This window comes from Carassius auratus, unplaced genomic scaffold (genome assembly GCF_003368295.1).
Source record: "Carassius auratus strain Wakin unplaced genomic scaffold, ASM336829v1 scaf_tig00045270, whole genome shotgun sequence".
NCBI classification, from domain to species: domain Eukaryota; kingdom Metazoa; phylum Chordata; class Actinopteri; order Cypriniformes; family Cyprinidae; genus Carassius; species Carassius auratus.
This window is the reverse complement of record NW_020526889.1, coordinates 1-27,998: the sequence shown is the minus strand read 5'-3', so window position 1 is coordinate 27,998 and position 27,998 is coordinate 1. Positions and strand designations below refer to the sequence as shown.

The following is a 27,998-nucleotide window of genomic DNA, read 5'->3' as shown; positions in this document are numbered from 1 at the left end:
ATGGCAGTAGAGATTCAAACACCGCTGTGGTGTCACAATGAATAAATTCACCATTTTATCAGTTTACAGGATATGAATTGTACAAATATTACACAAAGCATATGCAGCCATACACATCTGAGTTTTGCATGATTATGCCTCCATCCGTCTTTATTTGTCGGCTCGCACAAATGCAGAGAAAATGCTGTCCTTCTGCTCCAGCAAGACGTCTGGTTCATCGTACTCTAAGATAGCGCCGTGTTTCATCACGATCACCACGTCTGAGCCCAGGATGGTGTGAACACGATGCTGTCCGACACAAAACACACCAGCCATCACATCACAGCGAGCCTAGCCCTTTACACTTTGAGTAAAACAAAGATCTGGTATTGTGGCTTTTTTATCTCCAAATTCTGGGAAACAAGGCAGAATTGAGAGAGAAAAAAAATAAAATAAAGACTAACCTTTAAACTTTTGATCTCAGAATAGTGAGAAAAACCAATTATGATATCTAAACTTAATTTGAAGAAAATATGTCAGAATTATGTGGAAGAATAATTGTGAGATACAATTAGAATTATGATATAAACTAATCGAGAAAATAGAATTTTGAGAAAAAGGTCAAAATTGTGAGATACAAACTCAAAATGTGTGGGAAAAAGTCAGAATTATGAGATATAAACTTACTACCGTAGAGGAACAATTGAGAATTGTGAGACATCAGAATTGAGGGAAAATAAGTCAGCTTAGAGATATAAAATACCAATTACCATTCAACTTCTGACTTTTCTTCAGAATTGCAAGAAAAAAGTAATCGTTTTAGATATAAATTGTGAGAAATAAAATTTGCATACAATTTGCATTTTTGAATACAGTGTCAGAAATAAACTTATCACATATAATCCATCATATTAGCGTGAACGTTGCTTGATGAAAGGCTTTTGTGGATTGGGATGAGTAGATGACAGTCTTTAGGTTTAGTTCTGTAAATGCTTTATAGCGGGGTCTTCAGCTCTGGTCCTCAAGGTTCACATTCCTGCAGAGTTCAGCTCCAGTCCTAATCAAACACACCTGAAGCAGCTCATCCGGGTCTTCCTCGCAGGTGAGTTTGATCGAGTCTGCAGGGAAGTGGACCTCGAGGGCCAGAGCTGAAGACCCCTGCTGTGTAGTTGTGTGTGGTGCAGGGACTCACTGCTATCGTAACCACTGTTCGGTCTGCAAACGCCGTCATGACTACTTTCTGCAGAATACTCTCCTACAGGAACAGAGACGGTGGTTAACCAAACTTTAGAGAAACAAATGGCTGAATAAGCTGAATCTTGCTCTCACTGTGGCCATGTCGATGGACGCTGTAGCTTCATCCATGATGAGGATGCTGCTCTTCCTCACGAAGGCTCGAGCGAGACAGAAGAGCTGTCGCTGACCCTGACTGAAGTTCTCTCCTCCCTCGGTCACCATTGCATCTGTGGAGCGGACAATTTGTACAATTACAATGTATTGGTGGCTATTGCTTCAGATAAAGCCGTGCTACTTCTGACTGCTTCTGTGCTCCAGGGTCACACATTTCACACTGAACTGAACTGCTAGATCTCACCTAGTCCTCCAGGTAGAGCTTTTACAACTGGCATGAGCTGGGCAATCTCAAGAGCCTCCCAAAGCATCTGATCAGTGGCCTTTCTCTCCGGATCCAGATTAAACCTGAGAAACACAAGTGAAGACTAGAGCTGACCGCACTGCATGATTTGTGTGTCTTTGTGCAGTCAACCTGATTGAAAATGCAGTATAAAAGGTTGGAGAAACAGCCTCACCGAATCGTTCCACTGAATAAAATGGGATCCTGCAGGATGATGGAAAACTTTGATCGTAGAGTCTGCAGAGGAAGCTTGGCGATATCAATCCCATCAATGGCTATTTGCCCTGTTTCAGAACGAAACACATCCATGGAGTCACAAAGACCCAGAAGAGGTCAGAACATGAGGAGTTTGATCATGACGAAGCACGTGTTACCCTCGATGGTGTCCAGCATTCTGAAGAGAGCCAGAGAGAAGGAGGATTTCCCACTCCCCGTCCGTCCACAGATTCCCACCTAGACATAAAACACTCCGTCTTCACATGTCATCTGCTCTTCCAGAGAAAGCTGAGTGTGTTTGTGTAGAGCGTCAGACTGACCTTCTGTCCCGGTCGGATGTGAGCGCTGACGTGTCTCAGGACGGGCTTCAGGCTGCTGTCGTAGCGAACGCTCAGGTTCTTGATCTGGATCTCTCCGTACTTTGGCCATCCGGCAGGAACCTGAGCAGGAGCTGCAATCACATCACCATCACCATCACATCACCATCACATCACCATCACCATCACATCACAATCATATCACCATCACCTCACCATCACCTCACCATCACATCACCATCACCATCACCTCACCATCACCTCACCATCACCATCACATCACCTCACAATCACCTCACCATCACCATCACATCACAATCATATCACCATCACCTCACCATCACCTCACCATCACATCACCATCACCATCACCATCACCTCACCATCACCTCACCATCACCATCACCATCACATCACCATCACCATCACATCACATCTGCTGAGGACACTTTCTAAAGAACTTTCAAAAGTGGTGAACAAAATACTGCATTATTCTTTCGTGAATCATAATATATAATGTGCATTCAGATTGTTAGAAATGCTATAATTAAAATAATAATAATATTTATTTTAAAAGCATAGCATATTTATATATTTAATTTAATTTGGATGAAATACCAATATTTTACATTATATAATCATTTTAAATTAATATTAGTTTTATTATTACTATTATTATTATTTTCTAAAATGTTATTATTATTTAGCTTTTTTTTTAATGAACTTCTAATGTATATACCCAGAATACAGACCACTAATTTATATTGATTCAGATTTTTTTTAAATATAGAAGTTGTTATTATTTAAAATAATAATAATAATTTAAGAATAAAACTGATGACAAAATTAATCTGAAATCAATATTTAGTTAACTTTTTTTTTATGTTCCCCAATTTTGGATTAAATATGACGCAGAAATGGAAATAACAATGATGAAAACAACAACAACAACAACAACATAATAATAATAATAATAATAATAATAATAATAATAATAATAATAATTAATAATATACTAATAAACAACTATTTTATATTAATTAATGTATAAATATTTTAACTATATTAAATGTGTGTGTATGTATGTACGTATATACATATATACATATATATATATATACAAACACAGGTGCATCTCAGTAAATTAGAATGTTGTGGAATAGTTCAGTTATTTTAGTAATCTCGGGGAACTCCTTCAAGACTGTTGGAAGACCATTTCAAGACTACCTCTTGAAGCTCATCATAGTTTTGATGCCTTCAGTGTCAATCTACAATTTTCATAGTCATGAAAATAAAGAAAACTCTTTGAATGAGAAGGTGTGTTCAAACTTTTGGTCTGTACTGTGTATATATATTAGCAAAATGTATTGTATAAAAAAAAAATAAAAAAAAAATCGTATGATCTGAAATGAATATTTGATCCATACGTTCAAATAGATAATTTTTATTGTTGTTATTTATTTTAATTCCCTCTTCTTATTCTGATGTTTTTAGGACTGTTCCCTATTTCCCAGCATTGTGTCAGTGTCTCACTCATGAGTCCGTCGTAGCTCTCCGGCTGTGTGTGGATCAGACCGCTGACTCTCTTCACGCAGCCCAGCTGCACCTCCATGTCGGCCAGATTACGCACGATCCAGTTCAGATAGTTGGACACCTTCACGGAGGCAGAACGAAGACGGTTAGTGAGGAACATTCGCTAGAAAAGACTGATGAGCAGCAGGCTTGTTTCTGTAGTTTACCATGAGAGCGTAAGTGAGTCCCAGACCCACCAGACCTGCTGAGAGCTGACTGCATAAAGCATTGCTTATAGACGTCACTGCCGCGATCAGCACCACAAACGCCCCGATGTACTCCTGCAAAGAGCCAATACAAAAATAATATGCATTTGTTAACAATGTCTCCCTGGGATTTATGGACACCTATCTGTCTTGGCTTAGATTATATCTTGCTGGTCACACTCAGTATGTAAAACTTAAAAACTTCAGGTCTGAGCTATCGCATGTTACTGATGGTGTTCCCCAAGGCTCAGTCTTGGGGCCTCTTCTATTCATCATTTATTTACTGGCATTTACTGTCAAATTTTTAAGAAGTTTGGAATTTATTTCCATTGCTATGCCCACGATACCCAGCTCTTTATGTCTTCTATCCCTAATTCGGTATGTCCTTCTTCTCTGTTAAGCTGTTAGCTGAAATAAAAAATAGTTTTTCATTTAATTTCATTAAAAAAAAAAATAGTGATCAAACTGAAATTCTCCTTGTAGGTACAAAGTCTAAACTTGTCAAATCTGGTCTTTTTTTTACACAATTAGATAAGACCAATTTAGGTCAACCAATTACCAAGCAATGCTTCATTTTCTTCGGAGTTAGCAATTAAAGAAAAACCATTCAGCAAAACATGGCCAGGTCAAAATATCTGTATAATTGGTCCCAAATTTTTATCAGTTTTATTTGTAATCCAATCTAAAAAAATATATATATATATATTATATTTGGTGTATGAATACTTTTTGGTTTGAATGTATATGTAATTTAAATCTGTGCTAGATATGCTATGATAGTTTTCATTACCATGCGAACCTCCAGCCAGCGATTGGCTGCCATCAGGAAAAGGGAGGAGATGTTATTCGCATCTGTGTGTTCCAGCAGTTTCTTCTTAAACCTTTGCTCGTGTCTGAGACAAAACACAGTCAAGTCAGTCAGTATGGTGTGTCAAATCAATAACTGACTGAACATTAGTGTGTGTGTGTGTGTGTGTGTGTGTGTGTGTGCGTGCGTGCGTGCGTGCTTGTGCACTTGTGCGCTTGTGCGTGTGTGTGTGTGTGTGTGTTACCTGAACGCTCTGATGGTGGTGAGGCCCTCTATGGTCTGTGAGTAATGGGAAAGGAGCGGCATCTCAGTGCTGTCCTCCAGCTGCTGCAGATCTCTACACACAGACACAGAGAAAACAGACCATTCATAATGCAAGATAAATAATGTTAAGAAATGCACCATTAAAATAATAAGTTACTAGAAAATATAATATAAAAAATAAAAATAAAGTTTTACAAAATTTTACTTTTTGGGAAATAATAGGAAATATACAACATAAAACAATAGAATAGAATAGAATAGAATTTGAATTGAATTGAATTTTAATTCATTAAATTTGGAAAAAAAATATTGAATATGATATATAAATCTTCAATAACAAATGCTGTGTCATTTAAACAAGTCTTGAGAAATAATTACATCAACAACATTAAATTAAATTATAAAAATGTATTTAATATCACTAAAACGTTTAAAATGTAGGAAATATGATAAATCTAATTGAAATTAATACAACAATAAGAAGAAATATTATATTTCAAATGTAAATAAAAAAAATCTATAAATAATATAAATGTAACAAATATCAAAATATTTAATATTTAAGAAATAATACAAAATATTACGACCTAAAAAAAATGAAAAAAATTTTTCAGGTAAGCTGCTATAATTTTTACAGACATCAGTAGTAAACTTTATCTGTCACAGACATTGTTTATATATAGATTTCTTTTTTTTTTGAATACTCTGTGACTAACCTGGACGCCACCCTGAAGTACTTCTGAATGAAGTAGCAGGCGACGGCCAGCGGCAGCAGAGCGATGAGGAAGAGCGGCGTGACGTAAGAGATGACGCCCACCGCGGACACACACAGCAGAGTCGAGCGGCTCAGACACTCCAGAGTCACAGGGATGTGCTGCAATCACACAGACACACATCTGTCCATCACAGTCCAACACTGACCAAACCAATCCTGGCTGCAAACACTATGCATGAGTCTTCTGTGAAGTGTAAAATCTCTTTATCCTCCAGTACCTGATCGATTGTGTTGGTGTCCGCTGAGAATCGGTTTAGGATGTTCCCCAGGGGAGTTGTCTCAAATAACCTGATGGGAAAAACAGATCAGTATATATGTTAAAAAAAAAAAAAAAAAAAAAAAAAGATTCACTCCAAGGCACTCGAAATTGTAGTGAAAAAAGCTTTTATTTACATGCTTTACATTGAAAACAAAAACAACAGGTGTACCATTTAAACAATCAATTCGGCACATGACATAGTCACCTGATTAGGTGTCAAAGCATCGCACATATAATTACTTTACTGATTAATAAATATTAATAATTAGAATTTATTGGGAACAATTACATTTACGAGAAAAAATTATCTGTGTGATGCGTGGACACAATTATATGACTATATTTGTGTTTTTTTTATGGGTATTTTGGGATATCACATGAAAAAGGACTGGATGGAAACGCCAAGATGCACATAAAAAAAAAAAAAAAAAAAATGTATAAAAAAAAAAAACTTATGCACTCAAGTAAGTAGGATTTATTTTCTTTTCCAGTAAGAAAACATGTGCATAAACTATGATGGAAACATTTTTACCGAATTAATTCCTTCTTGCGCATCAAAAAAGACATGTGACTTTGCGATGAGACAGCATAAAACTGGACCAACTAACAGACATATCTAATTGCACAGCATCTGAAATGCTAGTTTTGTCATTATAAAATTCTTGGTCAAAGTCTCAATTTGCTTTATAACCAAAACCCAAAACTGGATTCCTCAACAGCAGGCTCCGAAAATAAGACAACATGACCGCGTTAAGTTTGCATGCTCTGAAGCTCGAAAAACAGTGCCTTCTACTAAACTGCAGCAAATTACATTATTTATGATATTTAGTTCAAGTAATTTAGTATTGCCGATTTTGTTTTCTTCAACTTTGCTTTATTCACAAATGTTTTATGCAATATTCCAGTTTTGCGCACAAGTAACAAGTATTCGTAACTTTGGATGGAAACAGCTTATGTCATGTGACGAATTTATTAAATGGACTCTGAGCGTGTTTGTAGTTTGACATCCTGATGAAGGCTTGTTAGCCGTGATGCATAATTGCACTGATGTGTTGCCTTTAATGTAAAGCCATGTGAATAAAAGCTTTTAACAAAATTTCACCTCAATTTCGATTGCCTTGGAGTAATTAGTTTTTTGATGAATTTTAAAATCTTGCATCCAAAGAGAACCTATTTATGGTTTTTGTACCCCAGCATATTTTTTTTGCAGTATACGTGTGTGGTTTCAGAGGATGATCACGAGCTGATGAACTCACACAGACCTCATGGGTGCGAGGACGATGGTGCGCAGGAGGCTGCAGTGAAGCTCTCGGGAAACACGCAAACCCGTCCACTCCACCGCCAGAGACGTGATGAGACACAGGACGATTCCCAGAGCGCACAGACCGCAGAAAACCTGCAGGTACGACGAGTGACTGAACTCACAGTCCTGAGACAGAAGCACAAAACAACAACACTCAGCTCCACTCAAACTAATGACAAATATACAGTCTGTAAATACATAAAACAATAACATCTTAAAACTTTAAACGCTTTCTTTTGTGCAGAACTACTTCCTTCCTCCAGGGATTCAAATCTCAGTTTGACAGTTTAGCAGCTGACTGATTCCATAACTTCACATTAGAACTAGTAACGAAGGAACATGGAATTGCTTCATTAAAAGCTTATTGTATTACTGCAGTAAAAGCAGTGTATTATGTGTAGTAGATATTTATGAGAGAGAGATGAACTGAGCAAGTGTGATTACCTGCATCTGATACAGCATTCATTATTTGTCTCGTATTCACAATAAAATATTAGTTATAATGTCAGCTGAGAAAAGCGATATCTTTGTTGTATTATCCTTTCATCTGTTAAGGGTGATTCCTGATGACAACTCTGCTCTTTACTGTCATTTTTGAGCAATTGAATGTGTTCTTACTAAATAAAAATATTTATTTCTTTGGGGCTGTAAGATTTTCTGTTTGTTTTTCCAAAGTTTTGAACGGTACTACAGTACATTTCTTTGAAATTAAAATTATATTGCCATTTTTTCCTTGTAACTCACCTATTATGAAACTGATTTTTTGAAAACAAGAAGACTCTTTCACCTCTTTCACTCTTTCATTCAGCTGAGACTAAAGACTTGTGTGTGTAGTGTACAGACGGTCTGCTGGGATTGAGACTGAGACTCCAACAGCTGAGATCAAACCCTCGAGATTAAAGCAGTGCACTTGTGTGTGTGTGTGTGTGTGTGTGTGTGTGTGAGAGAGACTATGCATGTGTGTTTTTGCTCAAGCATGTGTGACACAGTCTCTATGGATTCACACAACAACACTTCATTTGAAAATAATTCAATTAATTTTTTCAAATTTGTCCAAGTTGCTGTTTCAGTGTCCTGACCTTTGTGCTGGTGCAGTTCCTCTCGGTGCTCCCGATCTGCGCTGCGATGACGCGGGACGTCCAGTGTGCGAGCCAGAAGTCGATGGCGACCATCAGCGTGTGTTTGGTGAGCTGCGAGAGGACGAGCAGTGGCAGCAGCAGCAGACCTGCGGAGCGCAGGTACGTGGCGAACGAGCTCCAGGGGATAGTGGTCCTGTGACGCAGCTCCGCCCTGAGGCTGTCCTCATCGGTGCTGGTGGTACTGTCTGCAAACACAACCAAACACCATCCAATCTCGTTCTGGAGGAGGTTAAGCAGAGTTCAGCTCGTTCATTCCACTTAGTGCACTCAGATCAACCGGAATGAATTACATGAAAGAGAAGTGTGTCACTTTGGAAATGCATTCTGTTGTTTGAGTCGTTCAGAGTGTGTGAAAAACAAACATGCTGAATATTTGCAGTGGTTTATTAATTCCCGTGCACTCATGCATGGGGTCTGGAAGAGAAAGGAGAAGGTGCATCAGTTTCTCTGAACGCTTCATGCATGTCATGCGTCTGAGACTCAAGCGGAGCGCATTATCATGTGCATGAATGTGATAACTCTAGCTCACAGGAGCGTAGCGAAGGTTTTGTGCGCTGTTTTGTTGTGTATGTGTTACATAAGACTAGCTACTATAATGGCTTCACTGTGTTTCAAACATCCTCAGGCTGCATGCTATTCATCAGAGTATTCATGCCGTTGAGTCCAGACCTTTGACTTCACTAACAGTGAGATCTGCAGCTGGATTAAGTCCACACACGGGAAGCCATCATAGATGAGAAGACAAGAACATCAGAGTCACACTGCAGCACAGCATCACAGATACGACTGTCACAGCACAACCACCTGTCAGCTGTTACACAGCATAATCCTGTATGGCTAACATTTCTATTAGAAATTAAGATATGCAAGCACTGACACTGAGTTTCATGTTTGGATGAAGGAGATGTTGTACCTTCATCCTCGTCCTCGGTGGCCAGAGTATCTGTAGAGTACATGGGCCGCCTGAAACTCTTCCTCTTCAGTTCTGTGGTGTTCTCCTGTGGAAATATTGTGATACTGTATTAGTCAAACATAGCCCTAAGAAATTATGTGTATATATATATATATATATATACATACATATATATATATATATATATATATATATATATATATAGAGAGAGAGAGAGAGAGAGAGAGAGAGAGAGATTTATTTTTTATTATTATTATTTTAGAAGAACATCATAGCAAAGACATATGCTTATGAATAAATAAATACAAATATATGTATTAGTTTATTTTAGAAGAACATATCAAAGCATTTCTATAAATAAATAATTACAAAAATATTTAATAATACATTTATTTTTAGAAGATCATCATATCAAAGAAAAATATAAATAAATCACTCATTAAACAAATATTTATTATTTATTTATTTGAGAAGAATACAATATCAAATAAGTATTTTTATTTAAAAATTGTAATTGTAATTTTATATATATATATATATATATATATATATATATATATATATATATATATATATATATATATATATATATATATATATATGTATGTGTTAATTTATTTAATAAGGTCATCATATCAAGGAAATATGTTTGATAAATACATACATATCTTTAATACATTTATTTATTTATTTATTATAAAATAACATCTATCAAACAATAATTTTTTCATAGCAAAGACATATGCTCATGTATAAATAAATGAATAAAAATATATCTATTTGTTTATTTTAGAAGAACAATCAAAGCATTTTTGTAAATAAATAATTACAAAAATATTTAATGATACATTTATTTTAGAAGATCATCATATCAAATAAAAATATAAATAAATGACTCATTAAAAATATTTATTTATTTATTTGAGAACAACGCAATATCAAATATGTAATTTTATTTAAAAATTATAATTGTTATATATATATATATATATATATATATATATATATATATATATGTATGTATATATATATATAAAATGTATATGTTAATTAATTAATTAATTAATAAGGTCATCATATCAAGGAAATATGTTTTATAAATACATACATATCTTTAATACATTTATTTATTTATTATAAAATAACATCTATCAAACAATCATTTTTAAAAATAAATAAATCAAATTAAATGTTTATTTAATATTTATTTTTTTCTATTATTCTATTTTAGAAGAACATTACTTCAAATACTTATTTTTATTCAGTTATTTATTTATTTATTTATTTATTACTTTGTCCTGTCTGTTCATCAGGGCTCTCCACTGCTCAAACAGTTCAGGTTCGGCACACTGGATGTCCTTTAAGGTCCCTTGTGTCTGCACCGTCCCATCCCGCATGGCTATAATCTACAGGACCCATATAATGAAAGCACATCTTACAAGACTGATATAGATAATGCATTAATGTGAACGTATGTAAAGCATTTCTCTTCCCATATTCAACAGTTTGACCCATGCAGGCCGACTGGTGAAATGACTGCACAGTTAAAAGCTCGTACCCAGTCTGCATGAGGTAAATACTGCAGTTTGTGAGTGACCAACACGACGGTCCTCTTCTCCTGCCGGAGGAACTTGAGGATCCCTTCATGCATGAGGTGATCGCTGAGGTGTATGTCCAGAGCTGAAAACGGGTCGTCCTGAAAGCACAGATGAAGGATTTCTCAGGTTATACCAACACAACTGCTGATGATGCTCAACGTTAGCCTGAACTCACCAGGAAAACCACATTAGTCTGCTGATAAAGAGCTCGAGCCACGCTGATCCGCTGCCGCTGGCCGCCGGACAGAATGATGCCCTGCAGCACACAGACTGAGACGCTCACAGACACGCAGAACATGCTCTCGGCTCCGTTTGTGCTGTAAGAAAGATAACTCACGTGACATACCCTCTCTCCGATCACCGTCTGGTCTCCGTGCGGCAGCGTGTCCAGATCGGGCTGCAGCTGACAGACCTCAATCACCTCCTTATATCTGAGGGAAAAAATATAGTGAATAGTAAAACTGTTTTTGAGCACAATGTTGCACACCAATATGCATTGTCTTGTTTAGTTCACTTGAAGATAATAGTGCTCTCATGAGACCGACTGAAAGGGAACTTTAAACAGCACTGAATAAAGCAGCATGTTTCATGTGACGGCCAGCATTAAAAGACCGTTACTGCAGCACAGCTCCTGTTACATAACAGCAGAGCCTCACGGACGAGCCGTGGACTGGGAATCCCATTGAGAAGCCTCTGGTTTCTCTCGCTCGGCTCTTTGTGAGGCTGATAAAAGCACTTTCCTCTGGCCTCTGGGACAGCAGCAGGACGATTGTGTTTGTGTGAGGAGCGTGTCATCCGCACGCATCTCTCACACGACTGAACACGCAGGAATCAGGACAGCGACGGATCACGTCAGGGAACCACAGAGACACTTTACCTCTTCTCGTTGGGGGCCATGTCGAACAAGATGTTCTCCTCCACCGTAGCGTTTAAGAGCCAGGGTCTCTGGGAAGCGTACGCCACCGAACCTCTCGTCCTGAAAACACAAGCAGTGAGGAGACTGTGCAGCTGATCGAGTATTAACTGAGTGATCAAATCATTACTTGAGCGACTGTCTTCCACTCAGATACTGGGCTCTGGAAGACAAAACAAGATAAAGGATTTTAATGAATACAGAAAGGTTATATATGTGTGTGTGTGTGTGTGTGTTTGCAGTACCTCAGATTTTCTTCAGAATCACTCTTGGGTAAACTGTGAGAAAATGAAGCAGTGCAAATATGAGATTATCTGATTACAATCCAATCCAGTATTTAAAAAACAAACAAAAATGTAATGCAAAATGATTAAGTGAATTAAAAAGATATTATACAATTCATAGATGCTGATTGGTCAATACAGTGTTCCAGCCAGAGTTATAGTTATTTTAGGATTACTATTCACATTTTATAAATATTTTAATTTATTTATTACAGTTTTTCTTATTTGTATTTTAATTTTAATTCTAGTGCAGTATTTTGTTAATTTCGTAATGTGATTTTGTCATTTTTATTATTTTTCATATTTAGGTTTTATTTATTTTTATTTCAGTTTTAGCTTTTATGTATTTATTAGTTGTTATTTATGTACTTTTCCATTATTTATTTATTTATTTAATTTATGTTTGTTTGTTTGTTTGTTTGTTTGTAATGAAAGTGCTTCAACAAACTTATTTGCTTTAGTATTTGTTGCCTAATTTCAAACATATATTTATTTTGGTTTTATGTATAGTTAATTTTAGCATGATTTTTATAAAATGATAATAATAATAATAATAATAATTTTGGTTAACAAAAATTAGCATGAAATAAACACGCTGAAAGAAGGCCTTTCATTATGTTGTAGTGATGCCCTTTGACATGATGACTTCTAATAATCTTAGAGTATGACGTGGCATTATGTTGATCTTTACCTGTTCCATGTGATGTTTCCTGAAATCTTCTGCATCTCTCCCAGTGCTGCCAGCAGAAGAGAGGACTTCCCACATCCCACCTGGCCTACGATCATCGTCAGCTGACCTGAGAGATCACACGGAGTCAGAGGAAATACACTCAGAGCTTCTCTAACATCTGCAGCAACTGTGAGACAAAACCTCACCGAAAGGAACCTTAATGTCGATATTGATGAGAGTCGGGCAGCCCTCTGTCCATGTGAAGTAGCCGTTCACAATCTAGAAAAAAAAAAGAAGAAAACAATACTAAGTATTTTGATTATAAAAATAAAAAAAAATCTATAAATGTTCTAGACATTCAGTATTCAAAACATCCAGTATTCAGTAAAGCATGCATCATATGAATAGAACCTTTATGCACGTGTCCTCGTCCTGATTGGCTGACGCCGTCAGCTCCTGGTCCTGCTGCTCAAAGTTCCTGTTCACGTCCTGCTTGGCTTTATTCTTACGATTCACCAGTTTGGCCTGGAGCTGTAATGCATACTGAGAGCAGAGAACCACAACTAATCATTCATGCAATGCAGGACTTATTTATAAAAAAAGATATAATAATAATAATAAAAATAATAATAATAATAATAATAATAATAATAATAATAATGATAATAATTTTATTACTATCAATAAAAGCAAATTACTGACTAAAAAAAATTTAAATATGAAAAAGATGTTAATTTTTTAAATATGACTTACTAACTCATGTTAGTAAAGTGTTTATAGGTCTGTACCTTCTAGCAAAATAAATCAAATTTGGATTTCTCTGATAAATATAGCAATAAATAAATAAATAAATAAAATCATGTAGGGTTTAAAACTTTGGCCTATATATATATATATATATATATATATATATATATATATATATATATATATATATATATATATATATACTAAAATAGTTTTTTGTTGTTGTTGTAATTATTATTATTATTATTATTATTATTATTATTTAATAATAATAATAATAATAATAATAATAATAATAATAATAATAATAATAATAATAATAATAATAATAATAATAATAATAATAATTGACAAAAATATATAAAACAAGATAAGAAATATTGTGACTGTAATATAAAAATACACGCATGCACACACAAAATGTTTCGGAAAAATGTAAAATAAAATTTGTAATACTATCATATATTTATGCCTGTCATAATTTCTGCCTGAAATTGATGAAAAGAGATTAGAGAAACAGAGATTGTGGTTTTATTTTAATTCATCACACAGCCCTAGAGTTGAGTGTAGATGCTTTTGAAACAGCGCTTAAAGAGCAATCCTCGATCTTCCTCTAACGTAGAGGTATAGTTCACCGTGTCCTTGTTTAGAGTCTATTCTGTTGTTTTCTATGTAAGGAATCAGTTCACACGCGGCAGAGAAGGACATGGAGCTGGACTCACCACAGACTTAATGTTGCTGTTGTGTTCTGTTGCTGCAGTTTGACCGGCAGGATCCTGATCGATCTCGATCTCAGTACTGCCAAGAAACTCACTCAGCTTCTGCACACTGAGAACAGGACACAAATCAGGCTTTTCTGAGCTCAAATGTGTGAAACGATGAGGCTTGAAGCAGTAGTTCCTCATAGGGCTGGGCGTTTTTTCTAACTTTTATTGATTCATTTGAATGCATCTCAATTTTGAATAGAAATATAGAATTAGACACGTTGACAATATGCCAATGATAATTGATTCTGCATTTTTATAATGCTGTTTCATTCATGAGATGCTGCAAGAGATCAAATGGGTCCATGTTCACAAAAAAAATCTATATATGTTCTAAAAAAAATTTGATTTATTTTTTTTGGCCATATCACCCATCCCTAGTTGCTCAAGCGTAGGGATGTGGGTCACCTGACGAGAGCTTTGACGGTGGAGTGCAGGACGCTGGAGAGCAGGAAGAGAGGCGTGACCAGGATGTGGAAGAGCGACAGCGAGCCGAACGCCACAGCGGGAGACAGATCGAAGTCTGTAGCGCTGTGCACGTGCACGTGAACGGCAAAGATCTGCCAGCAGAACACACACAGAGCTCTCACACTGACACACAGAGCAGGGAGCATTAAACAAGAGCGTGACTCACTGTGAGAACAGCAGCGATCGGGATGGCAGCATTCATGAAGACTGAGGACACATAATAAAAGAAATACTAGCATTCATTATCTCATAATTTAAATGTGTTTATATGTGTACACTTTCATGAAATTATTTAATTGTAACTTAGCAGCTGCTTTAAAACAAGATGTGCTGTGAAACTTTTGTAATTTTCTGATGTATATTTCTGAATATTTTACAACATATGCAATAATCCAAATGTAAATATATAATTTTAGATATAAAAATATTTAGGTAATTGAATTTCTAACATCATCTGTATATTTATTTATTTTTTTATTTTTTTATTTTTTGTGAAGCTGCTTTGTGACAAACATTTCCTGAAAAGCACTATGCCCAATGTATATATACACTTCATAAACTAAATATATACACTACACTACACTACACTTACTGTATATATAAAATTGAATTTAAACAATTCAATTTAATTGTTGCATGTTCTTGTGTAGGTAAAAATCCAAATTATTATTATTATTTTTTCCTCCAATCTTGTGATGTGTGTATTTTATATTTAAATTGTGTTGTTGATTGTAGTTGTGTGTGCGGCTCACTGGAGAGGGACGTGTAGAGGGCAAACGTGCGCAGGTTCCTCAGCTCCTGTCTGCGCGTCTCCTCCACGCTGGACCTGAAGATGTGCTCCCACGCGTACAGCTTCAGCAGCTTGATTCCCCGCAGCAGCTCGTTGGTTTTCTTCAGTCTCTCGCTGGTGTACTCCTGAAACACACCACATCACGCGTACACACACTGACTGATAATATAATGACATTGAGGTGACTGATTCATCTCATTATATGCAGGGTTAGAAACAAGACTCCCAACAGAACACAGAAGGTTTATTTCTATTCTATTAAGGCTATTTACAGTTTAGTGGCAGTGCAGGCACATAGTCAGTAATGAGAAATGTTGTTCTCCGAATGACTAATTTGATCCTCATATGGATGTGTGCATGATATGTATAATTCAGTTCAGACAGATTGCAAGAATGTTTAGCATCTGTTGAATGAAAGCGATCGCTGTGAGACGCAGATTGCCAGATCCAGCTATTATAATCATTTTTGGACTTGTCTTTTACACTTAAATTAACACTTTAGAAAGTTAATAAAGTAGGAAGTTTCAGTTTGGGGTCAGCGATATCTTTATCTTATTAGCAAAACAATTTTGGTTTATTTTATTATTATTATTTTTTTTGCTTTTTATTGTAATATCTGGTAACACTGCATTGCTGACAGGTTATTGCTGACAGAATATCACATTCAGTAAGGGAAAGGCAACAGATATCATGATAGTATCAGTCAGAAACAATATCAACAGCGGCACTAGTGCATCGATCTGTAGAACAAGTTACAGAATGAAATGAAACTTACATCACAAACACTAGCCATGAAGAAGTCTATGCTAAGTCATTCAGTATTTGAACAAATCATGCTAAAAACATGCATAAGAGCACTAGACAAAGTTTCCAGCTATGTAGCAATGCTCATTTATATATACATACTGTGCAAAAGTCTTAGGCTACTAGTATTTTCGCAGACAAAAAAATGGTTTTAAGTCCGTTATTTCTATCTTTTGCTGTAGTGTGTCAGTAGTAAATATCGGTTTACATTTCCAAACATTATTTATGCCACTAATTGTAATAATCCAGGGCTCCACACAGAGATTTGATGTGATCATCATCAGTCTGTCCGGACATGAAGAAACAGAACAAACTGAGACAGACTCAATCCAAACGAACTGTGTCTCCAAGACACTTCAAGAAACCTGCAAAGCTAAAGGTATACTGAGAATAACAGAGAAACTGAGAAAAACATCTTTCACAAAATCTACATCTCTGTCTCTTTTAAAGTGTTAGTGTATATAAAGAGTTGTATGTGTAGGGGTTATTCTAGCTCAGTTCATAACCCCAGTCCTCAGTATCAGTGAATGTCTCACCAGCGTGCTCTTCTGCGCTCGTGAGAGTCGAGTGGCCACGAAATACTGCAGAGGAGCCAGAATCAGGATGACGGTGGCACCGATCAGAGCGCTGACCCCCAGCAGAGAATACAGCAGCAGAACGCCCATCACAATCTGCACAGTACAGCACAACACAACTTACAATGCATTCACCATTCTTCTCTTACATCTAATGTGTTTGGTGTGAGTTTGGGAACCTGTGGTATCATTTACATAATGCAATAGTAGATCTTAACCTGAACTGGCATGGCACACAGGTTGGGACAGAGAAAGAAGAACCACATGAGGTGGTTTGTGTCTCGGGCCACGAGACTGCAGATCTGAGCCGTGGTCATGTCACCCATAGACATGTTAGATGTGCACAGACGCATGATCTTATTGTAGATCTTAGTCTGAATGGGGTAAAGAAAAAAAGACAAATGTCTAATCAAGTCATTAGTAAACCAGTTTGACGACTGAACACACAGACAGTGAATCTGACCTGAAGTGCTGCTCTGAGTTTGATGCCGGTCTCGATGGCCACGTAATAAGACGCCTGGAGGAAGGTTCTCTGCAGCAGAAGAGCCAGAAACAGCAGCACGGCCAGAACATATGCGTTCGCTAGGAACGCTTCTGACGAGATGAAGTGCACTCCGAGAAGCTTGACCTACAAACAGAGGCAAGCGTCTAAAATCCCCAGCAGTGGGAACACATCCAGGTCACATTTCTATGGAAGCCCGTTTTCACCATCATAATAAAACAAATGTTAATTGCAACTTTGTAACTCACGATTCCATGTTTCTCAATCACAATTCAGAGTTTTTCTTCTTCAGTCTACGTTTACATTTCATAATTCAGTTTTTTTTTCATGCCAAAAAAAAAAAAAAAAAAAAAAAGTTCTGCTGTTTTTCTTACAATTGCAAGTACATTATCCTGCGATTCTGACTTTTTTTTATTTTTTTATTCTATGGCAGAAACAGATTTTGGCAGAAATCCTTAATTAGCTTTTTCATTCGTTACACTTATTTGTATTTATTTTTATAACTTACTCTGTAATTCATTTGAAAAAAAAAAGAAAGAAAGACAGAAAACACCCATATGAATTAAAGCTCAGAGCACACAATCATCTAATAACAACTAATAAGATGTGTGAGATATATCACAGCAGTCTCTGTGCTCTCGATCCCTTCAGGTGTGTTCAGATCGATCATGGGGTGAGATAAACACTGTATCATCCCCTGTGTTTGTAAAATAATACATGATCAATCTTAACCAGAGCAACCTATTTTTTAAAGAAGTAAATATTGTGAATGTTTCAAAATATTATGCATAAAAATGCCATACATAATTTTGGTGACCTGACTCTCCATTGAGAAACAGAAACCCAAAGCAATTCCCTTCAGTCTTTGTCTGCACTCGGTGTTCAGGAACATGAATATATACAGCATATATATCTATTACACATTCAGAGTGGCATCTGAGAGGAATTTTTAAATGATGCAATAATACAGATGTCACATTACCAGCTGTTTCAATAATAATGCATTTACGCAATTGCACATTTCATTATGTAATGCAATGACAGTTTGAAGGGATGGAGATTAATTAGTTAATTACTCACCCTCTATGGGAGGGTCAGAGAGCTCTCGGAATTCATTAGGAATAACTTAATTTGTGTTTCCGAAGATGAATGAAGGTCTTAAAGGTTTGGAACGACATGAGGGTAAGGAATTAATGACAGAATTTTCATTTTTGGGTGAACTAATCGTTTAAGTGCATCTTAACTGTCCCAATAGCTGCTGTGTATGCTGTATTATTTGCAGTGGTACCGGAGGCAGAGCGCTGTGATTGTCACTGCTGATGTGATGAACAATCCCTGAGATGCAGAGCGGCCCGGCGAAGCCCAGCAGGTCAGCTATGAAGCGGAAGGTGATGCTGAGGACCAGCGGCCGGCCGAACGCCTGACGCAGAGCGAGCCAGATCCACCTCGAACCCTTCAGAGGGACCGGACCCTTCTCCTGCGTGGAGAACACAGAGCTCAGCGTAAAAACCGTGAGAGTCAGTCTCTATACATGAAGCATCTCTAAACTGGCAGGTTAGTAACAGGTGTACTGATTATGTAAATTCCACACCCAAACAGATTTTATTTTACCGTATCTTACATAAGGACTTTAATCTGAAGTGTTTCTGAAGTCCCTTCTATTTTTCAGGACAAAGGGGATAAAAATGATTCTGCTGTATTAAGGACATAAGCAGTCTGGTTATACAAGTGGACGTCAACACAAAACAGGACGGATCAGCCAAAAACACACACAGATGCTTGAAAACTCTGGATTTGGCAGAGAAAAGGATCCAACCGGTTAAAATTATGTAATATCTCTCTTCCTGGAATCCAGATTAAATATCACTGGCCTTTTATGAACAGTTTACACAAAACTCTGAGTGATTTTGTCTATTTTCACTCTTTAATTTTCAGGTAAGTTTTAAAAAAGGCACTTTGTGATTTGCATCATCATCATCATCAAAAAAAAAAAAAAAAAAAAAAAAAAAAAAAAAAAATATATATATATATATATATATATATATATATATATATATATATATATATATATATATATATATATATATATAATATTATATAATATTATATTATATTATTATCCAAATATAATTCTAAATGTCTCTGACACTCAATACAATAAAGTGAGACTTTAGACGGGGTAAATCCTCATAATGTGATACAGATATCTTTAGCGCAGAGAAGAAGGTTACTGTACTGCTTGAGCGTCGAAGGCCTTGCGGAGCCGCTGGAAGTTGGTCAGAGCTCTCATGGAAATGGGCAGCTTGCCGATGGTCTTCAGGTCGATGGGCCGCTTGTGTGCGGAGGTGATGAAGGTGTTCATCCACCAGTATGTGCTCTTAGACAGCAGATTCACGAACGGCTGAAGGAAACGAACGCCCAGGTCCTGGAGGTCATCCGGAGGCTTGACCTCTGTGGGACACGGAAACCACATGTAGCGCTGAAACCCAAGAGACGACACAATCATCAGTCAAGCATCCCAGGGAAGCAGGGATTTACTGAAATTACAACAAGAGAGGACACTGATGCTCAAGATCAAATTTGCCGTTCTAATTCATCCTAAATGTGCTCAGTGGATCTAGGTTTTTTGAAGAACACTCAAGATTGTCTTCTCTAGAATAACAGGAGTTTCCCATTATATCAGACCGTGTAGTGCACATCAGTCTCACAAATCAACATTTTGTGTTTATCTGTTACAAGAGCATTGGATGGAAAAGACATTCAGTGTGGAGGTAAAACCACATTTGTAAAAGAACATAAAAGTATTTAGCAAAAATTAACATGCTTTACAATATATAAAAAATAAATACATTTGTAGCAATAATTATTGTAAAAACAAAAAAAACCACAACAATCACCAAATATGAATAAAATAGAGCTATAATGTCAAATTTCATAGGATTTTTTAAATAATTTCCCCTTTTTTTGAGTAATCTTTATGAAAAGAAGAATGGTTAATGTTATTGAAATGCACTGAACTTCAAAACTTAATATATATATATATATATATATATATATATATATATATATATATATATATATATATAACTGTATATGAAGATGTAATATTAAAATAATAATAAATAAATAAAAGGCATAAATACAGGCGTTAAATACATTTAAAGAGAGACACCTTCAGGACGTTCTTAAACCATTACTAAATTATGAAATTACATATAAAGATGTAGTGAAGTTCTATTTATCTAGCACTCTTAAGTTTAACTAATTACATGTAATATGATTTTAAAATATAATACATAGTCCTTTAAATGTAGAAAACGTAATTAAGTGTATAAAGAAAAATGCATTCAGTTCAGACTGAAGTATAAACCTTTTTAAAAGTAAATTGTACTTCTTTTTCACAAAGGATACTTCAGTAAAACTATTACCTTTCTAAAACAAACTTGAGTAAGTCTCGACTCATGTTTTGCACACGTCTAGATAATTAGTTTCAAATTGTTCAAACTCATGAATGACTTATGTTTATGTCCAAAAACATTTTCTTGAAAAACTATAATTTGACACCAGTTGAAATGAAGCTTAGCTGTTTTTCCCGCCAAACAGCCGACTCATCTTCTAATTACCTGAAGCCTAATCACAGGTTACGAGACTGGATTATCCCCAGTGATGAGTTATGAACATTCATTTCTAAGCAGGCATAAATTCAAGACCTGGACTGAGCCTCTGTTCTCCTCAGAAGAACAGAACCATCCTGATAAAGAGCTTAGCAAAGCCAGCGGACAGAGAGGGATTTGCCCCCGTCCAGCGGTTGGCCAACAGCTGTCAGACACAAACAGAAGTTCACTGTGCGCTGCGGTGACATTGGATTCAGCTGGAAACTACAGCCAGGCCAGGTTCTCCATGTTTTAATCTCACACGGAGCACCATTATGCAACACACAGAGGGGATCATGCCATACCTAAAGCACCAGTGTCCTCATGATTTGATAATAACATTTTTTGATAATAATTGTTAAAAATAATATATTAAATTAATATGTAAGTTAATAAGTGATACTTTGAAAGTATGGAAGGCCGTTTCCGCCACAAAAATAAAAATAAAATAAAATAAAAAAATAAGATAATAGTGACTTTTTTTTGTAACTTTTGAGTTATAAAGTCAAAATTGCGAGATAAACAGTCACAATAACCTTGTTTTATTTATTTTTTTGTCTACTGTCGAACCGGCAAAACTTTATTTTTTTGTGCAATTGCGCAATTTAATGATCAAAGATTTTTATGCATTACATTTCTGATGTCACCAGTGGAAATAATGGTAATAATTTTGTAAATAATGCTCAGTTTCTTGCACAGACCGATTGTTTCACTTCATAAGACCTCCGTTTATCGTCAGGAGCTGTATATATTCCTTGACATGTATATATATATCTTGGATGGCCTGGGGCTGTGTAAATTAACATCAAAATTTCACGTTTGAGTGAACTGTCCCTTTAAATGCTGTCTCCAGTAATCCACTCTCTGTGTGACAGGCATTATTTTACACAAACACACCCGCTCTAAATAATCCCCTGACCCTGTGCTTACCCTCCGCAGTACCACATTGACCTCGACTCCCAGCAGCAGGCCGTACAGAAGCGCCAGCAGTCCTGTGATGCAGAAACGCAGCTGCATCAGACCGATGCCGTGATCGTCATACTTCACAAACTTGATGGTTTTGGTGATAAATGCCAAAGTCCAATAGATCAGCAATGCTGGGTGAGAAGATAAATAATTCATGAGCACATTATTACGAGACGTTTGCACACTACATTCAGTGTCTATCTCAGGGATCATATCAACTGCATCAGTCCAGTGTGAAATCAGGCTGTCAGGGTCTGTTTATACCTATGAGCAGCTTGGGGAAGTTGGAGGTCTCTATGTTATGGTAGTAGATGATGGAGGTGATGGCAGCAAGCATCCCGAGTCCTGCCGGCATGTAGAGGTGGAGATGACGGGACTGATTAAACCTGGTGGAGAGTTTCATTTAGTCATTAAATAACATCAGTCACGGCCTGAACTGTGCTGAAAACTACATGCATTTTTACTATCTCAATGCATATTGAGATAAATTCCTAAAAATATATATTTTTATTGTTTTTGCACGGCTGCATTTATATTATATATTAAACTAATTTATTTCTGTGATGCTCCGCTGTATTTTCAGCATCATTCCTCCAGTCTTCAGTGTCACATGATCTTCAGAAATCAGAATAATATGATGATTTACTGCTCAAGAACATTTCTGATTATTATCAATGTTGAACACAGTTGTGCTGCTCAATATTTGTGTGGAAACTGTGATACATTGTACTGTCAATGATTCAGAAATTAATATAAATTTTAAAAGAACAGCATTTATTAGAAACAGAAATCTAAAAGTTTTAATTTAGCCAACATTTGATTTGTGAAAAAGCAATTTTGAATCTTAGATACTTCTACTTGATTTAAACTTTAAATTGCATATTTAATATCTAACTATTTTATTCCTCACGACTAAATAACTGCAAAACTGTCAGACACAAATGGACGAGGGCATGGTTTAGTAGTTGTTCTTACCCGTCCGACACGATTCCCTCAGCGATCTCACACACCAGCACAAACAGCAGGACAACGGTGAGCAGCCAGCGGAAGTTATGACCGGGGAAATGAAGCCATGTGCTGTGATGAATGTGAACCTTAGAGCTCTGACTGCCCCAACCTACAAACACAACCACACCAACACAAAACCACAACAGTTGAGTGAAGCTGTGATATTTCTCAATGCACTTGAACAATGTTCAGTATACTCATTTGTGCCTTGGAGGACCATATCTGAAACCAAGCCCAGGTTCTCACGTGCAAAATGTGTAATCTGAGAAAGCATCTCACCGATGAAGAGGATGGGGAAGGTGCTAAACAGCAAGAAGACATGAGGGACGACACCGAGAGCGTCCAGAAAGCAGCCGTTATTCAGCAGGCCATTATCAACCTTATATGCTGAGGAGTTATCAGAGCCACAGAAGGACAGAGTCGAGTTGGAGACGGGAGTCTGAGGAGACCAAACAGAGAGAGAGAGAGAGGTTTGTAGACACAGAAACAGGCCACAAATGCAGCAGTTATGGGCATATATGAATGCAGCAGACCAGTCATTATTAAAGATGTGTGTGAAGCACTGGGGTGGCCTGAGGTAAAGCTACTGCAATCCTCCAATCCACGGTTTGAATAAAAAAGCCATATTGCAATTCCAATATTGTGATCCTCTATCCCCTTATCATCTTTTGTACTGCAGCTTCAGTCTCACTGCAGACATCATATCAGTTTCATATATAAATCATACTGCCCTGCATGTGAATAAGCACTAAATTAATCATTGGCCATTGATATCTCACTATAAAACGTGTGCAATAAATGAACTACTTCCTGATCCCTACCTGTGTTGGGATTCCTATAGATAGTGAACATTATATTTTATGTATAAAACATGTTTAATTCTTAAAAACCGCATGCGAAGGGTTATTTAAGCAAGTTATATTTAAATCACAGCTCTCTCTCTCTCTCTCTCTCTCTCTCTCTCTCTCGATGAAAAACAACAATTTCATTAAAACAAATGTCATTGTCTTTCTTTTTTTTTCTTCACAAAACAGTATTTTGCAATAGTTGCGAAAAAAAACCCGATGAAATACAAGCTTGTTTTAACATTTTTAAATAGCATGTTCATGAAAATGTAGCATTTGAGGAGACGATGTTTAAAAAAATTATGAAAAAAAAACATAAAAAAAAACAACAACAACAACAACAACAAGTTCAGGTTATTCTCCGGTGGGAAAAAAACACATGCATAATATTGACAGATTATTCTAACTAAAGCGCAGTTCCTCACCGGTCTGTATCCGCGCATCATCTTCAGAAGCGGTTATTTCATCTTCCACGCGATGCCTCGTGGCTTTCTGAAGTCAGTATAAAGACGAGCTTTACAGACGGAGAGTGTGATGCTGTCTGTGCTCTGATCTGACTGACAGCAGAGATTATCAGTCCTCACTCACCGTCATTAATCTCCACCCTCATCCTCTCTCCCTTCATGCATTTTTGAGCGTTTTATGAGTTAACTTACAGTAAGACTGTTTACTGTTAGGGGGAAATGTTATTTGTAGATTCATAAGTATGATAGAACTAAGAAATTAAGCTATAGATATGAGTTGACATAGAAACTGCCACTTAGTGGTAAAACAATGCAAATGTACGAACACTGAAAACCATTTTAGAAACATTTAACTCAGAAATTGCTAGTAAATTTCATAAAATAATTTAAACTTGACATAGTTATTTTTTAAATAGCGTTTTTGTAAAACGTAGGCTACTCAAAAAATATTTAGTTATTTATTTTACAGTAAGGAATAACTTTCCTTTTATAACAGTTTTCATAATTTATCTAATAATTTAAAGATTCATTTATTTATTATAAAAAAATATGTGAAACACATTCGCCTTTTTGGACATTTATTACGTGCACTTGTTAACTCTTTTTCTGAAGTAAATTATTTGATATATCTTGTGATTAAAAAACGAATCCATTATTTTATATGTATGAAAATACTTGAAAATTAAATGCTTGATGTTTGATAATGGTAATGAGGACAGTCTTAGGTCAAAGGTTTCCGTCTTTAACACGCCCACCAAACTACAACTTCAGCACCGCGGACAGCAACCGCCATCGAGCGCGGTGATTGGTCAACGAGGTGGAAGAGGGCCTGTTCAGAATCTAGCACTGCACTCCTATTGGCTAAAATCCGTAAACGTATTCACTGATCTGTCTCTGGATATGCGACTAATGTTAACTCAATGAAGATTACATGAAACTTTAGAAACAGTCTGAAGAAGCGAGCGTCTCTGCTTCCTTTGGTGTGTGCTGTGTTTGATTTGATGTGAAAGAGTGTGCACTAGAAGTCATGTTACTGTAGTGCTCTCGGTGTGCAGGAGAAGGTAAGGCGATTATTTTCCTCTCTATTCAGTCTGTGTAATGCTCGAGCTTAGCTTGAGCTGACTTGATGGATGGGTTTCATTTGCTCACTGTTTGTAGTTAACGGCCGCGAAACAAACAAATGCAGCATTAGGGATGTAAACAATAGTCCGAGGATAAATGTTGCGATCCGCGTTTGAGACGAATTGTAATATGTGTAAGTAAAGAAAACACACTCACTTATAGCCTATCTGTGATCCTGTCTCTTAATCCACGAGCTCTTAACACACTCCCCGCCGGCAGACATTAAACACTATTAGCTCGAGAGAGTTCAGAGTGTCTTAGTTTTAAACAAAACATACAGTTCTTCAGCTGGACTCTGAATATTACAAGATTTTAGAGATCTTTTTGACTCCTGTCTGTCCATGATATACAAATGCCCCCCACATTAGACTAATATGTACCCCAAGGTCTTCTTTATATATATATATATATATATATATATATATATATAATATATATATATATATATATATATATATATATATATATATATATATATATTAAATGATATTAGCTTAGGCTACATTACCAGTGTCAGGTTGGAAGATTTTTTTTAATGTTTTTAAGATAAGATCCTATAATGTCTGCCCACCAAAGCTGCATTTATTTGATTCAAATACAGTTTATGACAGTAATATTTTAACTATTTAAAGCAGCTGTTTTCTGTGTGAATCTGTGTTAAAGTGTAATGTATTTCTGTGATGCTCCGCTGTATTTTCAGCATCATTCCTCCAGTCTTCAGTGTCACATGATCTTCAGAAAACAGAATAATATGATGATTTACTGCTCAAGAAACATTCTGATTATTATCAGTGTTGAACACAGTTGTGCTGCACAATATTTTTGTGCCAAAATTATGACACACAAACACAGAAGGAAAAACAAAAAGAATACTCTATTATGTGACTGTACTGTTGGTCAATGTTCATTGTTCTGTAATGTTCATAATGTACATTGGGTGATCATATGAATGTTCTTCACTTGTAGATTCACAGCTCTTAAAAACAAGTAGCCGACACCAGTTTCCCAATGGCAGGTAAGGACGCTAAATCAAATCTAACTAACTAAATATATTCTTAATAATAATAATAATAATTTGTTCATTCATTACAAAAGTTTAACTAACTAAATATATTCTTAATAATAATAATAATAATTGTTCATTCATTACAAAAGTTTAACTAACTAAATATATTCTTAATAATAATAATAATAATAATTTGTTCATTCATTACAAAAGTATAAACAGTAAGAATGTGCATTTACATGTATGCATTATTCTGATTGTTTGTCCTGTAGAAAACAACTTTCCTCCTCTGCCTGGCTTCATTCCTCTGAAGCCGTGCTTCTACCAGGATTTTGAGGAGATTCCTGACCAGCACCGCACCATGTGCAAGAGACTCTACCATCTGTGGATCTGTGAGTCTGGAAACACAGAAACCAACCTTAAATAATAATCAGGTCTAATTCACAGAGAATCTGCTTGGACAATATCGACTCATTTTCTCTCTCGGACCCCTAGTGGTGTGAACTGTGATTGCACGGAGTCTAGGAATCTTTGTTTATTTATTTTATTTTTTTTTACCAATGCATGTTTAAGATATATTAGTTTTGGTATATATTACATATATATTACATATTATCTTAATTATTTAAGTATTTTGCAAAGCAAAAACCAGTAAGTAACCTACATATCTTGAAAATATGCAAATATTACTAAATAATATTATCCTGCTTATTATTGAGATATTGTCACAACATGAAGTGTGCAAATTGTATTCAATATGCACTTATAGTATACATCAAATCTTAAAATCCTCACACACACACACACATGCAACTTTATAATTTTAAACAGGTAATTATAAATATATTAATATTAGTTTTTTTTTTTTTTTTTTACATATTTTTGATATACATACAGTATATCTTGCACATAACTGGTATGGCTGCAGACTGGGTAAGCCTACTAACTAGTGATCTATACTTCATTTGCTCACTGCACTAATGAAATCAGTAAGCGTGATTTGTTCTGAGGGGTTTCAGAGATGATGGGGATCCAGTAAAGTTAAGAAACACTGACGTGTTTATCACAGACTAACAGCTGTCACTGTGCTGTATATACATTAATAATTCTCATCTCCTGCTCTAGATCATACTTGTAGCTGCTCCTGCCAAAGGTATCCTCTCTTTTTTGTTTTGAGTGAAATGGCATGCTTTTCTACAAATTTTACTTATTTATCTATTATTATTATTATTATTATTATTATTATTATTATTATTATTATTATTATTATTATTATTATTATTATTAATTCAATGCATTTCTTCTTATTTTCCCCCTTGAATTCCTAATATTATTTAAAATATTTTTCCATGGTATGGAAGCAATATATATATATATATATATTTTTTTTTATTTTTTTTTTTAGGTCATTAATTCATTTCATTGAGTAGACTGC

At 35.8% G+C, this 27,998-nt stretch overlaps 1 protein-coding gene and 1 long non-coding RNA gene across 2 annotated transcripts; one reads left to right on the top strand and one right to left on the bottom strand.

Annotated features, from left to right (window-relative positions):
* Positions 1 to 54: 54 nt before the first annotated feature.
* On the bottom strand, positions 55 to 24,417 carry LOC113087741 (ATP-binding cassette sub-family C member 8-like). Its single transcript, XM_026255655.1, has 40 exons — positions 24,397 to 24,417; positions 23,406 to 23,565; positions 23,094 to 23,235; positions 22,383 to 22,504; positions 22,083 to 22,249; positions 19,736 to 19,978; positions 18,788 to 18,976; positions 17,461 to 17,625; positions 17,216 to 17,371; positions 16,959 to 17,093; positions 15,581 to 15,743; positions 14,995 to 15,035; positions 14,769 to 14,920; positions 14,319 to 14,424; positions 13,261 to 13,392; positions 13,056 to 13,128; positions 12,871 to 12,976; positions 12,141 to 12,173; positions 12,026 to 12,058; positions 11,860 to 11,958; positions 11,329 to 11,413; positions 11,158 to 11,238; positions 10,943 to 11,080; positions 10,677 to 10,790; positions 9,385 to 9,469; positions 8,412 to 8,656; positions 7,292 to 7,458; positions 5,989 to 6,058; positions 5,712 to 5,869; positions 4,976 to 5,068; positions 4,714 to 4,816; positions 3,885 to 3,998; positions 3,679 to 3,799; positions 2,149 to 2,279; positions 1,987 to 2,065; positions 1,788 to 1,896; positions 1,574 to 1,677; positions 1,309 to 1,442; positions 1,172 to 1,234; positions 55 to 288 (listed from the first exon to the last, which is right to left on the bottom strand). Exons 1-40 carry the CDS (start codon positions 24,415 to 24,417, stop codon positions 151 to 153), a joined length of 4,770 nt encoding a protein of 1,589 aa, XP_026111440.1. The 3' UTR covers positions 55 to 150.
* A 934-nt stretch (positions 24,418 to 25,351) lies between these two features.
* Positions 25,352 to 27,024, top strand: LOC113087740 (uncharacterized). Its single transcript, XR_003285613.1, has 3 exons — positions 25,352 to 25,496; positions 26,524 to 26,572; positions 26,836 to 27,024. It is a non-coding gene; the product is annotated as an uncharacterized LOC113087740 (long non-coding RNA).
* Positions 27,025 to 27,998: the final 974 nt, after the last annotated feature.